Raw genomic sequence first — 15,758 nt, forward strand, 5'->3', positions numbered from 1 at the left:
AAATTAAAAGTCTAGCACAGGTCTGGGATTAAAGACAAAATGAACAAGTCTGTTTTATATTAAAAATCCTACTGCTTATAACTATATATAATATATTGATATTAAAATGTACATTTTCTACTTTCTGGAACAAAGACGAAGAAACAGGAAATCAATACAACTTGCTCACTACTACAAACAGCATAAAATCTGCAGAAAGACAAAACTGAAAATATTTTTGTAAGCAATCTAACCTTAATTAGTTCTTCTTTGATCTGGGTACTTCTAGTAAGAGATTCAATATCAGAGGATTGAACTTGAAGCTCCTCCTCTTGGGAAGCCACCACAGACTTAAGAGTAGAGAGTTTCAGCTGAGATGGGAGAAAACAAATTTTGAAACCAAGATAATTTTGTACCCAGAAATCCCAAATTCCTTTGATAGTGATAGACCAACCATTTGGCACAATGATCTTTCCTATAATAGGATTTTGGATCCTATGGTCTAAGAGTCCAGAGCTATCTTTCTTTGATTGGAAGAATAGGTGTTAGGCATTAAACACTATTTTAACCAAGCTAAAAATTGAGCTGCAAATTCCATTGTTCTATGGGTCTCATAAAAGGAAGATAAACTGCCTTGGAGAAAGTGCTCCATAAAAAACAAAACCATTTATGTCTATGGAACATTAAAGCCAAAGTATGGAATAAAGCCAGTTCCTAGAAGTGAGGAACCCAATAAAGTTGAACGTTGACCCAGTTTCAAATGTATCGCCACTGCAATGCCCCCAAAGTCATTTACACTCAAGAGTGAGAAGCAGCTCGAGGTGGCCGTGGCCGGTATCAGGCGATATGGTGTGGATTATGGAGCTCCAGGAGAGCACTGATATCCTAGCCGATTTTGGGGATCCCTAGGGATCATAGCTGTCTTGTGGAGACAGTGAAGAAAGAAGATGCTGGCTGGCATGGATAGGGAATGAGCAAGTTCCCTGAAGCGCTGGCATTAGTCTTCAACCCATCAGCGAAGGAAGGCAGCCATTAAGGAGCTGTCACAAGCCAGAATGGCCACGATCAGAAAGAGGGAATGTCAGAACGGTAATTGAATGGGGTATTGTTGCCGGGAGAGTAATTAGCCAACTCACAGGTAAAGGAAAAAACTTTTAACAGCTTGAAAGAAATCCCAGCAGAAATTGGCAGCTAATTAGCACTGGGGAACTTAAGCGGAGAGAGAGAGAAAAGGAACTTTAAAATCAAACCTAACACCCTAAAAGGAATCTTCCACCTGGATTTATAATTGGATTTGGAAAAAATAAAAATAAGACAAGGAAAAAGGAGACAGAAAAATATTTTTTTAAAAACAATAAAGGATTTAATTTGGAAAAGAAGAAATAAGCATTTGTTTTTGTTGTATTATAAAATGGAGATTTTGTTGCCAGATGACTAGTGAATTGGAGGAAGACATTTGTTAGCGGAAAGAACGTGAGAGAGAGACATGGGAGTGCATATTTGTGCAGCTGAAGCAAGGTTAAAGAAACAAAGACTAAACTGTGCTGACTCAAGTAAATATTTGAAGTGAACATTTTTTTGTTTTTTAAAGAGACATTATATGGACTTTGAAACCTGAAGTATAAGAACAAGCTTAAAAATCCTAGCCTTTTAAAATTGAAAATATGGAGAATTGGGAGGATGAATATGAGACACTAAGGGAGATGTTTCAAAAAATAAGGGAAGTACTTAAGGGAAATAAAAAAGCAGAGGATTGGTTAGATGGCAAAAAAAAAAAAAAAGAAAGAGAAAAAATGAATGAGAAGCAAGAGAAACAAGGAGATAATATTGAAAAGGAAATAATTGAAAAAAAAGATAAAGATGATTACACTGGGTTCAACAGTGATAGAATAAAATGGATAAGGGAAAATACATCTCAAATATGAAGATAAGATAAATAAATGGGGAAAGATTGAGAATGAAAAGCAATAGAGTTAAAATTAAAAGAAAAAGGCTGAAGGGGAGAGATAAGATAAGGAAAAAGAAGAAGGTAAAGAAATGGGAGAAAGAGAGGGAAACATCAAAAAAGAGAACTGTGGAGAGACCAAGAGAAAATGGTTAAGAGTCAGTGAAAATGTTAATTTGTCAATAAAGAGAAGGATGCTAGTTGTAGAAATTGTATGTGAAAATGCTGTTAAATGAAAAATAGAACAATGTAATGTGAAAGAATGATATTGGAAGAAGCACTAAAAGGAGAGAATAAATTATAATATAAGATTTATTTTATTTTTTATTTTATTTTAATTTGATTTATTTTAATTTGATTTATTTTAATTTGATTTATATGCAGCCCTTCTCTGAAGACTCAGGGCAGCTTACAATGTGCTCAGCAATAGCCTTTATCCTTTTGTATATTTATACAAAGTCAGCTTATTGCCCCCACAAACTGGGTCCTCATTTCACCTACCTTAGAAAGGATGGAAGGCTGAGTCAACCTTGAGCCTTGGCGAGATTCGAACCCTGCAGTAATTGCAGGCAGCTGGTCTTAATAAGCTTAATAACAGGGTGCCTTAAACTCCTGTACTACCAAGGCTCTTAATTGAAATTTAGATGGAAAATGGAAATTAAATGTAAAATTGAATGAAATTGAAATGCAAAAAATGATTTAAATAATATACTTGTAAGAAGTAAAATAGAAAAAATATATTGGTAAAAGTTAAAAGTCTAAGGGTTGGAAGATTGTTTGAGTAAAGATTTAAAAGAAAAAATGGAATAAGATGAAATATACTGCTGATAATTAAAAAGATGAGGGGAAATTTCGAGAAATATACTTGATAAATGAAAGAAAGATCGGGGTTGCCTGGACTCCATAGTGGAAAATATAAAATTGAAAATGAATACAACAACAGAGAGGGATGAAGGAAGGAGAAGAGAGATGGAAGTGAAAAGGAAGGGAAATTAGAGTAGGAGTGAGGGTAAGAGAGGGAGGAAGAGAGGAGGAGAAGGAGAAACTGGGGTGGGTTCTAAATTTTTTTACTACCGGTTCTATGGGTGTGGCTTATTTTGTGGGCGTGGCTTGATGGTCATGTGACAATTATTTAGGATTTAGCAGAGGTACTGGTCTACCAGGCTTTTAACTGCTTACAGAGCTGTACATGTCTACTCATTTGTTTTTGGAGGCACTGGTCTACCCATTTATTTTTGCAGGCACTGGTCTACTCATTTATTTTTGTTTTCTTTTAACACTGATCAGCTGTAGGGCAGCCCTTTGAAACCCTGTGGCAAGAGTTTAAACAGTTTTTTCCCCTCTAGCCGATCAGCTGGGACTCAGGAGGCAGCAATAGATTGGGGGTGGGGCCAAATAAAAGGTAAGAATAATGCAGGGGGGGCGGGGGGGCAGAACTGGTTCGGTGACGTCATATCGTCACCGCTACCGGCTCGGCGGAACTGGGCGGAACCGGGAGAAACCCACCACTGAGGAGAAAGGAAGGGGAAGTAGGTAGGAGAAGAAGAGGAGGGGAAGAGAAAGTAAAAAGGAAAGAAAAGAGAGAGGTGGTAGGTTTGAGGAGAAAGATTGCTGTACAATAAAAAAGATGAAATGGAAGAAAGGCAATCCTGAACAAATATAAAGATATTAAGATAAAGAATGAATTGTTTAAAGAATAAAAGAGAACAAATATGAATAAATAGCAATAATTAGAATTTAAGGGCAAATGAAGATGTTCTTTATGTAAGGAAGCATAGAAATATTGAGACATGATAAAAAAAGGGGGAAAAAGATTTTGGCAAAAACAGTAATTGAGTAAAATGTATTTGAATTTGATTAATTGTATAAGATAAGATATGGCCAATGCTCTGTTCAAAAAAGATGTGGGTAAATGTGGGGGTGAGGGGAACCAATAAAACTTATTTAAAAAAAAAAGAGTGAGAAGCAGCTCCCTCCACCCACATAAAGTCAAACATTTCCAAGGTTTCCCTGGTGTTTCGCTCTGGGGGAGGGGAGGGGGTGGATGGCTGCTTCATGCTCCACTGTGGAACCTTCCCAGGTGTTTTTTGCTTCCTGGGCAAGTGGCTTTTTTATTGTGCTGCTGTGCCAGATTGGGGTAGCTACAACTTCTTTCCCTGGCCTTCCTAGGCTCATGCTGTAGCATCTATATAACTTGCATGTGGCCTGCATTGGGCCTCCCAGGGCCTCCCTCACCTCCTAAGGTACCTATGCTTTGCTTAACGACCCATGTATTCATTTAACAGCTGCACCAGGGAGAGCAGGATATGAGTGTCATTAAATGATATCATTTCTCTTAACAGTCATCACCACTTGTGACTGTAAGGGGCGACTGTAATTGCAGTCATATCTTGAGGATTACCTGTACAACTAGTAAATTGTTTTTATGTGTTAAAAGTGGTCTGTAGATATCTCAGGATTCCTTGAACTTACTGTGCTTTCTCTTTCTTTTTGTGTCAACAATTCAAGCTCCTCTTTTGCTTTAGTAAGCTCCCTCTCAAGTCTAGCAGTTGTTTGCAAATCATCTGAAGATAAAGTAAAGTAATCTTAGAGAAACATTATATAACAGATGAATCAGACTGTTCAGAAATTGTTTATGGACCAACCTTTATCCCTCCTGAATTTACTGTCATCTCTGTTAGAAAGCATGGCTGGGATATTCATGCTAGAATCTTCTTGCTTTGGTGCCTTAGAATAAAAATGTGCATACTTGTTTTACTAAAGGCTAGTGGTTGGCATCAGCTGTAACTGTGGGCTGGCCAAATTTTGATCACTTAACCACAGGGATGTTGCTAACATTAAGAACCAGTTGTAAGCCAATTTTTTCCAGTCTAATCGTAACTTTGATCAACTTTGATCACTGAATGAACTGACAATCAGGACTACCTGTAAAGTTGGTTTTGTGTACTTTATTTTTGATAAGCTCATGCCATTTCCAAATAATTAATGTACTGTTTCAACTGTCCATAACCCAACCATTTATTAGCCTATTCTAGAAAGGCTTCCTTTATTGATTGAAGCTGACAGACCTACATAGCATTTCCCCTTTTTCAAAGATGGACCTATTACTATTCAAATCACCTATTCTACATACATTCTGAAGGGCAACAACGTTGACTAGTACCCAAAACTTTTGCTTAGATACATATCTCTATTTTTAATTACCATTTGTTTAGCCCTTGCCACTCTTTCCTTTCATTCAAGCTTCACCTCTATATAATAAAACTACTGCTTTTGCCTCTTGCCATCTGTGGCTTGCCTGATATTCATCTGTCTAACTGTGCTGTCTCATAAACCCAAATACTCTTACATCAATAGAGCCCTCTTGTTGTACAAACTGAACAATAGACGACTCCATTTTTTGATGAGGAATTTGGCTAATCAGTTGCTGATTCAGGATTTGCAGTTCAGAATTCTTCTCTATAAGAACCTGTGCAATCTTCTTGGAATATATCTAATTATACAACAAGGCCAGAAGAGAGAAAGGAAAGCATTAATAAATGGGTCACACAATAAAAATGTTCAATAGTATATTTACATACATACCTATACTTATTGACCAGACAATTTGTTCCCAATTTTACAGAAAAATATAAAAATATTTTTGAGCATCACTACTTTAAAAGAAGTCAAAATTATTAGGAAACTAAAAATCAGCAGTCAAAAACAAAATTTTAAAAGCTTACAAAAAATGAAAGAGAAGATGCATGCAAAAAGGCCAAAAGTATTTATTTTAATACCAGTATATGTTTTGTTTACATCACAGAAAAGGCCCTGAACCTATGCCTTATGATCAAATCAGCAACATAAAAGAATTTATTTTTAGAATGGGTACCATAGTCACAGCACCCTTCTTGAGAGGTGATGAAAATACACTATCACATGCATTTACTACCTTCTTCATTCATTCAAGCAGACAGAAAGAAGAAAAACAATATTTCATAGCCCTTGTTTTTCCACATTTTTTTTTTTTTTACTAATCTTCAGTTCACAAAAAAGCGTTTTTATAAAAAGTAAATAAAATAACATCAAATTCCCATTTAGTGAGAACAGGTTCTGTTAGAATGACAGCCAGACTATGGACCTGTGGACATTCCACCAGAAGACTACTTGGGAAACTGCTGCTGAATACTCCAGGAATAGAATAATGGTGAAATTTCATCAATAAGATTCTTGGTTTTATTGTGATTTTATTGTATCAGGCTCCTCAACCAATGAATAAGTTTTCCTACGATCCAAACAAGAATGGCCATCTTGTTTAAAGATGGCCATCTATAGAGAAAGATGTAGCACTAGACAGGAAGCTAAACTAGATGATGTACAAGATTCCTTTCCCCCTTTCCTTCTGTGATTCTATGATCACTCATTCACAGTGTCCCACTTACATAACTTTGTTGTTCTCTAGTGTTCCATGCTTGAAGTAACTCCTCAAGCTCAGCTACTGGGTCTACAACTTGCTGGTTCTTGTCCCTTAGGAATTCTTTTATGATCTGATCCTTTTGCTGAAGGTGGAGGTGCAGGGCTTCTAAGGTGTCCCTCTGTCCAGGCTCCAGATTGCAGAGCAGTGTTGCTGAAAGGATCTGAGGTAACAGAAAGATAAGCCTGGACGAGATCAGCCTTCTATCCCCTATAGCTTTGCTGCTGCCCTAACTGGAAAACATTAATAACAACGCTCCATCAGCAGCATACTAAAAAACGCAAAATACCTAAACCATATCTGCACCACTGCAAAATCTACTTAACAAAATGGGATAATATCTTATGCATCCCAGCCACTGTGGTCTCAATCTTAAAATAACATAATTGTTCCACAAGTCTTGAATGGTTGATTCCTGTTTCTTCAGCTTCTTTACTAACAAGCTGAATCACAAGTCTTACCTCTACTTCTTTGTTTCTGTCATGAAGCTTCTGGATAATCCTTTCTTGTTCAGATTGCCACTTCTGAGATTTTGCTTCTATATTCTTGATCAGCCACTGCAAATTCTGGTTGGCTGCTAATAGCTTCTCCAGTTCCAGGTCCTTGGCTTTTAGCAAGCTCTCTAAACACTATTAAGGTAAACATGAATAACGAATAGCTCAAGATAAAATAAATCAAATCTGTTTCTGAATTTCCTGAGGTCTAAAACAGTATTAATTCCATCCCTTTTTTATAGTTTTAAAGCCAATCGTATTAGGATAAAAGATAAATTATTCATGAAGCAAACATGCTGTACCCACCCAAGTCTATTTCTTACAGCAGAAGAAGGGAATTTAATACCCTCAGCTATTTTGGACTGCGACTTCTGCTATCCCCAACCATTGGCTATATTGGCTGGCATTCATGGCAGTTCAGTCCAAAATAACTCAGAACACTAGATTGTCTTCCCAGCTTACAAAGTTTTATTCAATCTTAGATAATTTATATATAGTAAAAAAGGAATTTAATGTAGTATTGAGATCTTACAAAATGTCACAGTCAGGATAGGCATGCCAGGATTGATAAACTATCGACTTACCTATATAGAACTGATCTAAAAATTAAGTATTAGGTGTGAACTTCTTTGATTTACCCTCAAGACATGGTTGTCAAAAACAACTGCATTTTACTTTCAATCTAATTATTAGAAACTATGGCCTATAAAGTAACCAGAGCAACTACCCTTATGGTGGCAATTTACCTGGATAGTAGCTTTGTTGCCAGAAATAACTTGTTGTAGACCTTTCAGATCATGATCTTGTTGTTTTATGGACAAATAAAGCTGGTTCAATTCCTGTTCACTATCTTCAAGTGCAGAGAACTTCTCCCCTATGGCTTGCTACAAGAGAATCACACACACACACACAGAAAGAATTGCATGAATAACGAAAGGCAAAAAGTTAAATACTCAGACTGGGGTCTTGCTGCAACTGTCATGGAATTCTTAAATAAGCTTTAGTTTTTCTTGGGTTTCCATAATAGCAGTGCCGCTCAAGGAAAATATGTATTCAGCTTAAGGGGACACTGATATGAGAAGGTTGCAAATATGCATTTTCTTGGGATCAAGCAGCTACCGGTACCATTCAAGCTGCAGCTTCTTTAAGATGCAATTGGCAGGTGCAGTAAACATGTTCATGCCCCAACAGTATTTTTTCCATTTTGAATCTGACTTACATATCTCTAAATTAGAGAAACACAGGACTCACTTAATTTAAAAAAATAAGTTGACATCTTATTCCTATGTCCCACATAGAAAGAAAAGTAGTACACTGCCTCAAAGTCTATCCCAAACATAAACAAAAATTAATAATCAAGAGATTTTCCTAGAAGTTTCTGCAAGCACCTCCAGGGCAGTGTCTTTGTCTTTAATTAGTTGTTGCAATTTCTGTACCATTTTATCAGCAGTTGTAGACGTTTTGTCCAAATTCTGATGATACTCTAAAAGATCCTTAGATTCCTAGGAAAACAGAAGGCATATCAGAATCATCAATAATCTATAAGAAAATGTATACATTTTTTCTATTAGAAAGCACCAGGGGGTAGCTACTGATTTCCATAGTCTTTTCAGGACCTAATACATTTTCCTCAAGATGCAATACAAAATTTGTATTTTCACTGTAAAGTAAAAGTAAAACAAAATAAACAGTGATTATTTTTACTGTTAACAGTTTCAATTTGTAATTGACTGAATTGTTTTACTAGTTTTATATATTTCTGTGGATAATTAGGGAATTTCCATTTTAAAAAGATACAAACACATTTATTAATAAAACAAATAATTTTATGTTTCGCTATACTTGTCAAAATACAATGGAAAATTCAGTTCTTACCATTTCCCCCAGTTTTTAGAGTACTTCAAACTTCAATTTCAAGTTAATTATCCTAATAGAGTAATTAGATATTAGCATATTACTCCTGTCTTTAATTATAATTTGTAAATAAGGTAAAAAGCACTGCTCCTAATGCACATTACTAAAGAATGCCTTCAAAATGTGAACCACCCCCATTTTTTATTCTCTTGAAAGAAGTACCATTCTCTAAAGAAAGCTTTTAATTGATGACTATAATTTGATAACTACAATTTGTCTTTTAAAAGTCCTATCAACAGTGTTTACTAGATGCTTATCTATGCATATACCTGACCCCTTCAAAAATTCTTAATACTGTATAAGAAAGAGTACTAACTTTATAGAAGCCAAATAATTGTTTTAATAAAGTAAATAAAATATATTAAAATATAATAAAGTAAATAAAATATATTGTTTTAATAATGTTTCTCACCATTTTATTTGGCAATCTGTAGCTAAACTCTGAAGCTCAATTCTCTTTTTAGAACTACATTGCTGCTTATCATATTCCAGTACCTGATACAAACTACAGTACACATTATATATATGGCTGGAAAGATTTTCCCTTATAGTAAAACAAAACAAAACAAAAAAACTTTAGAAGTGATTTAGGGAGGCTATTCTTCAGTAGAATAGGATCCATAAAATATGCTCTTGATTATAGTTTTTAATTAATAAAACTTTTTGGCCTCTTTTCTCCTGCCACTCTAAGCTCCTAGGATGGCTTTAAAAGCCCATCTCTGTCTTCTCCTTACCTGTAGAAGCCATTCTTTGCAGGCTAGACTGTATGTCAAATCCTTAATTTTCTGCTCTTGTCTGTGCATCCTCAAAAATGTTTCCTTTTTTAAAGTACAACATTGCATGCTCTTGTTCTGTAGATTTGTTTTTAAGTGCTGAAGAGTAGCAAAGAATTCCTGAAAGAAACAAGTCCCATGATCTTTAAAGCAAATTAGGAAAAGAAATCCCTTCACATGACAAATAATAGAAAAATTGAGTTATGTTAGGGAATGATACATTTAATTACAACCCAAGATAAAACAGAAATATTTAAATCAAATAAGGGAGAAACAGAAAATCATACAACTTGCCTGTTTCTTATTCTAGTTATAGGGAAACAATAATAAAGATAGAATATAAAATACTGATATACTAGATTTAGTAAAAGCTTGTTATTCTGTAATCATTAGGTTCCTGTAACATATATATTGTGCTTTTGTATTTGTATCACACATATTATTCCTTTCTATTTGTATCTCCTGTTACAAACATATTGTCATTAGGCCTCTGAAATGTTATCTGGTATTTGTCAAACATATGTCCCTGCCATTTGACCTGAACTCATATCAATCTCTTTCTGTGCCATCTAAAAGCATGGTACATATCTCTGTTGGAACTACAGCCATCAACAAAGGGATAATTTACACCTCAGCCCTAATTTATGTTTGATCTGGATAAGATCTTGTCTTCCAGAGCCAGGGGCTAAGTGGCCAATTAAGTAAACAAAGAAATGCTTAAGATAAGACTAATTGGAAGTTTAGATTCCTTTGCAGGGCAACAAAGAATACACAAACATAAATTAGGGGCCGGAGTTGGGGACCTAACTGGTGCTTTAAAGGTATAAAAAGAGGTCACATCTTCTCTGAAGGTATGAGCCCTCCCATATACATATCTCTTTGTATGTGTTTGGAATGGTTTTACCCAGCCTTTTGTCTTTGATCAAAGATTAAATGTTGATTCTTATTCAAACCTCCATTTAAGTTTTTCTTTTTGGTTCACTGAGGGCTTAAGTGTACAGCCGGACCTTACATAGTCATAAGAGAAATTAATTTCCAAGAAAGTAATTCAAACTTGTACACATCATGCATACAAGTAGCCTTTTTTCAGGATAAATTAAAACCATCCTTGAGAGTCAGAAATGCCCCAAACCCATTGGATATTAGTTTCAACCAATAATTTAAACTTGGTTAAGTTATAGCTGAATAAATGACCTGAGCAGAAAGCATTGAAACAGTTTGATGTGATAATAATGTTTTCATAAATGTAGACTGCCTTGCCATCTCTTGAAGATAAAATTTCTCATATTGGTTTAAGATAGTGTTCTGAAAGCCATGCCCTTTATCTTCTCCTAAAAATTGTTGGTTCTTTACTACTTAATACCTACTACATGCCCTAATAGTGCCTTTTTAAAAAAAACCATGCTCAAGGGAGCTAAGAGTACTACACAAGAAAGTGAAGCCATGGGGGGAGCAAAACCGAAAATTTCAGAAGATCTTCAGCTATTCTGCTCGTCGCTTCAAAAAGATGAAGATGACAATTAAGTGTTTATCTTGGAATGTGAATGGGCTGAATTCATTACAGAAAAGGAAGAAGTTATTTACATATTTGAGACAATTTAATAATGATATAATTTGTTTACAAGAAACTCATATTAGAACTCAAGATCAAAAATACTTGATAAATTCAAAATTAGGAACACATTTTATAGCTTCAACTTTGCAAAAAAAGAATGGTGTGGTTATTTATGTAAATAAAAGACTGACAGCTAAAATTATAGAAGCAGATGAAGATGGTAGGTTTATAGCAATTGAACTGCTTACAGTAAATGGCCAAATTCTTCTGATTGGAATTTATGCTCCTAACCAACAACAGGATCATTTTTATAAAACTTTACACACTAAAATACTGCAATGGGATTATAGATCTATTTTAATTATGGGAGATTGGAATGGAGTAATTGATTCTAAATTAGATAAAAAGAGTCCGGCAAAATCAAGGATTAGATTACCACAGACATTTTTCGATATGAAAGAAGATTTGGAATTAAAAGATATCTGGAGAATACATAACCCAAAAGAATTGGACTATACTTTTTTTTCTGATAGACATAGATCCTTCTCTAGGATTGATTTTATTTTGTTATCAGATGATCTACTTGTTAAGACAAAAAGAACAAAGATTTTCCCAAGAACTTTGACCGACCATAGCCAGTATGGATAGAAATTGAGATGGGTAAGATTGAGAGACGATCATGGAGACTAAATGAAAACTTGTTCAGATATGAAAAAAATATAACAGAACTTAAAAAGCAGCTGAAAGAATTTTTTGAAATAAACTTGAATAAGGGTACCCCAATTGAAATTGTGTGGGATGCGAGTAAAGCTTATATGAGAGGGGTACTCATTCATATGAATTCTAAACATAAACTGAATCGACAAAAGAAAAGATCTGAACTGGAAGCAGAAATAAAGAATAAAGAACAGCTACTTATTAAAAACCCAACAGATGAAAGAATACGTGGTGCTATAAAACTTTTGAAAGATCAATTCCAAATGCTTATGGCGGAACAAGTTGCAACAAATTTACAATATGCGAAGCACAACACATTTTGTAACGCCAATAAACCGGGCAGATGGTTGGCCTATACATTAAGGAAGAAGCAGAGCATACGGACTATTGATAGTATTGATATTGGAGGGAAAGAAATTTTTCAACAAAAATTAATTAAAGAAGCTTTTGTAGATTACTATACCAAATTATATGCCAAAGATGATATGCAGAATGGACTTATAGAAAAATATCTAGATAATAAAAGAGTCACAAAAATTACTAATCAACAAAAGGAAAGAATGAATTATCCTATAACAGAGGAGGAGATAATAGTAGCAATCAAACAATTAAAAACAGCTAAAGCTCCTGGAACGGATGGTTTGACTGCAGTGTATTATAAAACTTTGCAAGCAGAAATGGTGGAACAACTCAGAGACTTATTTTGTAACATTCAACAAGGGGGTAAAATACTCCCATCATGGACAACAGCTTATATTTCTTTGATACCAAAAGAGCAAGTAGGTCCTAAAAAACCAGAGAACTATAGACCAATATCTCTTTTGAATAATGATTATAAAATTTATGCAAAAGTACTAGCCAACAGGTTGATGCCAGTAATCCAAGAAGTGATTCATGATGATCAAGCGGGATTTATTGAGGGCAGATACATGAAGGACAACGTAAGGCAAGTAATAGATTTATTGGAATATCTTGAGAGGAATAAACAGGTACCTGCAGTGCTGGTCTTTTTGGATGCAGAAAAGGCCTTTGATAGAGTGGACTGGACTTTTCTATTAAAGACTTTAAAAAAGATGGACTTTGGGGACCAATTTATACAGGCGGTTCCAGCAATTTACCAAGAGCAAAAGGCACAGATTATTATTAATGGAAGTCTGACAACAGATTTTAAAATTGAAAAAGGAACAAGACAAGGATGTCCGTTATCCCCATTGCTATTTATTTTAACACTAGAAGTCTTGTTGAATACAATACAGGACTCTAATATCTTGAAAGGCATAGTGATAAGGCAAGAGGATTACAGAATAAAGGCATTTGCAGATGATCTGGTTGTTACCCTAACACAGCCGATGGAATCAATAATCCAGATGAAAGACATTATACAAGACTATGGTACAGTATCAGGTTTTAGATTGAACCAGAAAAAAACTAAGATGATAGTTAAAAATATGACACAAGATCGCAAACACGAACTTGAAAGAAAGGCAGGTTTTGAGATTGTACCAAAGGTTAAATATCTAGGAGTTCAGGTTGCAGATTCAAATTCAAAATTGTTTCAAAATAATTATGAGGTGTTGTGGCGAGAGGTACAAAAGGATATGGAGACCTGGAAAAAAACTGCAGCTGTCGCTACTTGGAAGAATAGCAGCAGTTAAGATGAATATTTTGCCAATATTTCTTTTTTTGTTTCAAATGATTCCGGTGCTTAAAAGCGATAAACAACTGAGTGAATGGCAAAGAGGAGTGAATAAGTTTGTCTGGAATGAGAAAAAGCCGAGAGTTAAACTGAAAATTATGCAAGATGTCCCAGAAAGGGGAGGCCTTAAACTTCCAAACCTACAACTGTATTATAAAGCAGCGGCCTTGACGCAAGCAAGTGATTGGTTTGGAAGGATAAAGACTGGAATATTGAATATAGAAAGTCATGATCTTGAATTTGGTTGGCATGCATATTTATTCTACGAGAACGAAGTGGACAAAGTATTCAAACATACTTAGGAACTCTTTGATGAGAGTCTGGAAGAAGCACCGATTCAAATGGGATTACAAAATACCGTTATGGCTGGATCTTGGTCATATTATGTGGAATACAAATATAATGTCACTCGGGGGGGGTTTATACAAAGAAGTTCTTTTTATGGATGGGGGCAGATGGCAACTAAAGATATTAGAAACACTGTTGGAAGAAGGGATTAATTTAACTTGGCTACAGTATAATCAACTCCAATTGAGATGGAAAGAAGATCAAAAACTTGGTATAATGATGCATGAAGAAGAATTGGTTAGACATATAAAAGAGAAAGGTCCAATGCATATTAAGAGGGTTTATAATGTTTTGTTAGAAAGAGACTCGGAAAATGAACTGGTTAAAGATTGTATGATTAAGTGGGCACAAAATTTCGAAGAACCAGTGGTGTTGGAAACATGGGAAAAAATTTAGGTTCAGAATGTTAAATTTACACAGTCACAGAATTTGAGGGAAAATTTCTATAAAATGTTTTATAGATGGCATTTAGATCCTAAGAAATTGTCATGCATGTACCCTAATGTTCAGCCAAAATGTTGGAGATGTGATTGTTTAGATGCTACATATTATCATATCTGGTGGACTTGTAAGGAAGTTAAGGCTTTTTGGATAAAAATTTGGTGGGTTATGCAGAATGTTTTGAAGAAAAAAATTCAATTTTCTCCACAATTGTTTTTACTGGGTATAGTTAAGGGTTTTACATTGGGTGAAACAAAGTTGATATTGCATATGATAACAGCAGCAAGATTATTGATAGGTAAATATTGGAAAAATAAAGCTTTGCCCACTATCGAGGAATGGACTTTGAAGATGGCCAGTTTTGCAGAGATGGCGAAGATTTCAGCATACTTAAAAGATTGTTCACAAGAGACTTATGAATGGGAATGGAAAAAGTGGATAGATTATGTGCAGAACAAATATCAAACCAGGAAGTATCAAATAGTTTTTAATTGAAAATGTATGTTAAGATAGAAATATTTTAACTTAGTGAAGATGAAAAATTATATGGGGGATGGAGGGGTTCAAGTTTTATATAAAGGGTTTTTTTTTTCTGATGTGAGCATATTCTGTGGAAGTCCGGGGGGAGGGGAGGGTTAGGGAGGATGAGGTTGGGGAGTTTGGGGTGGGTTGAGGGGGGGGGGGTAAATGGGGTGAAAATGTAACTGTAAAACTTTTGCAATTAAAAAAAAACATGCTCTTATGATGTGTCTAACTAACAACTTTGGTTCCTAATTAAATTCTCTCCTGAGACTGGACCTTTCGACCGCTGCACCCCACTGCAGGGAGGCGGAACCGACCAGGTGGTTCCGCCCCAGGCGCCTGATGGATCCTGATAGGTTCCAGAGGGAGCTTGGGCCAGTTCCTGAAACTCTGGCACACGACTCGGCTGAAGATCTGGTGGCTGCCTGGGATAGGACAGCCGCCGGTGCTCTGGACCGAGTCGTGCCTTTGCGGCCTCTGACCCGACGCCGAACCTGCCCGGCTCCTTGGTTTTCCGAGGAGCTGAGGGAGATGAAGCGCCGGAAAAGATGCCTAGAGAGTGGTTGGAGGGCGAGTCGCTCCGAATCCGACCGAACACTAGTTAGGTCTCATATTAAGACCTATCTAGTGGCGATAAAAGCGGCAAAGCGTAACCACTTTTCCGCTCTTATTGCATCGGCAGATAACCGCCCAGCCGCCTTGTTTAGGGTGACCCGCTCCCTCCTACATCAGGGAGCACGGGAGGACCCCTTGCAAGGGCAGGCTGAGGATTTTGCACAGTATCTGCACGATAAAATCGCTCAGATTCGGGAAGGCTTGGACTCTGACTGGGTAGATCCCGGCGGGGTGACTGAGGCTGGTCTTGAGAATGTTACCTGGGATGAGTTCGACCCTGTGACTCCTGAGGACGTGGACAGG

General features: G+C 36.0%; 1 protein-coding gene across 13 annotated transcripts in view; it reads right to left on the reverse strand.

Moving 5' to 3' along the window:
- Positions 1 to 15,758, reverse strand: part of PDE4DIP (phosphodiesterase 4D interacting protein) — a 336,964-nt gene that overhangs the window by 212,533 nt on the left and 108,673 nt on the right. For 8 of the 13 annotated variants that reach the window (XM_087891187.1, XM_087891190.1, XM_087891189.1 and 5 more), the window contains 9 exons: positions 9,523 to 9,681; positions 8,263 to 8,376; positions 7,621 to 7,758; positions 6,842 to 7,009; positions 6,349 to 6,543; positions 5,274 to 5,417; positions 4,570 to 4,651; positions 4,397 to 4,488; positions 234 to 350 (listed from right to left, as the gene is read on the reverse strand). In XM_087891187.1, the coding sequence (XP_087747313.1) occupies positions 234 to 350; positions 4,397 to 4,488; positions 4,570 to 4,651; positions 5,274 to 5,417; positions 6,349 to 6,543; positions 6,842 to 7,009; positions 7,621 to 7,758; positions 8,263 to 8,376; positions 9,523 to 9,681 (1,209 nt within the window). The remainder of the gene's footprint in view (positions 1 to 233; positions 351 to 4,396; positions 4,489 to 4,569; positions 4,652 to 5,273; positions 5,418 to 6,348; positions 6,544 to 6,841; positions 7,010 to 7,620; positions 7,759 to 8,262; positions 8,377 to 9,522; positions 9,682 to 15,758) is intronic. The other 5 variants (XM_087891191.1, XM_087891188.1, XM_087891183.1 and 2 more) reach the window with 1 other exon arrangement.

Source organism: Pantherophis guttatus, chromosome 3, assembly GCF_059756535.1.
Source record: "Pantherophis guttatus breed Tessera chromosome 3, ASM5975653v1, whole genome shotgun sequence".
Classification (NCBI taxonomy): Eukaryota; Metazoa; Chordata; class Lepidosauria; order Squamata; family Colubridae; genus Pantherophis; species Pantherophis guttatus.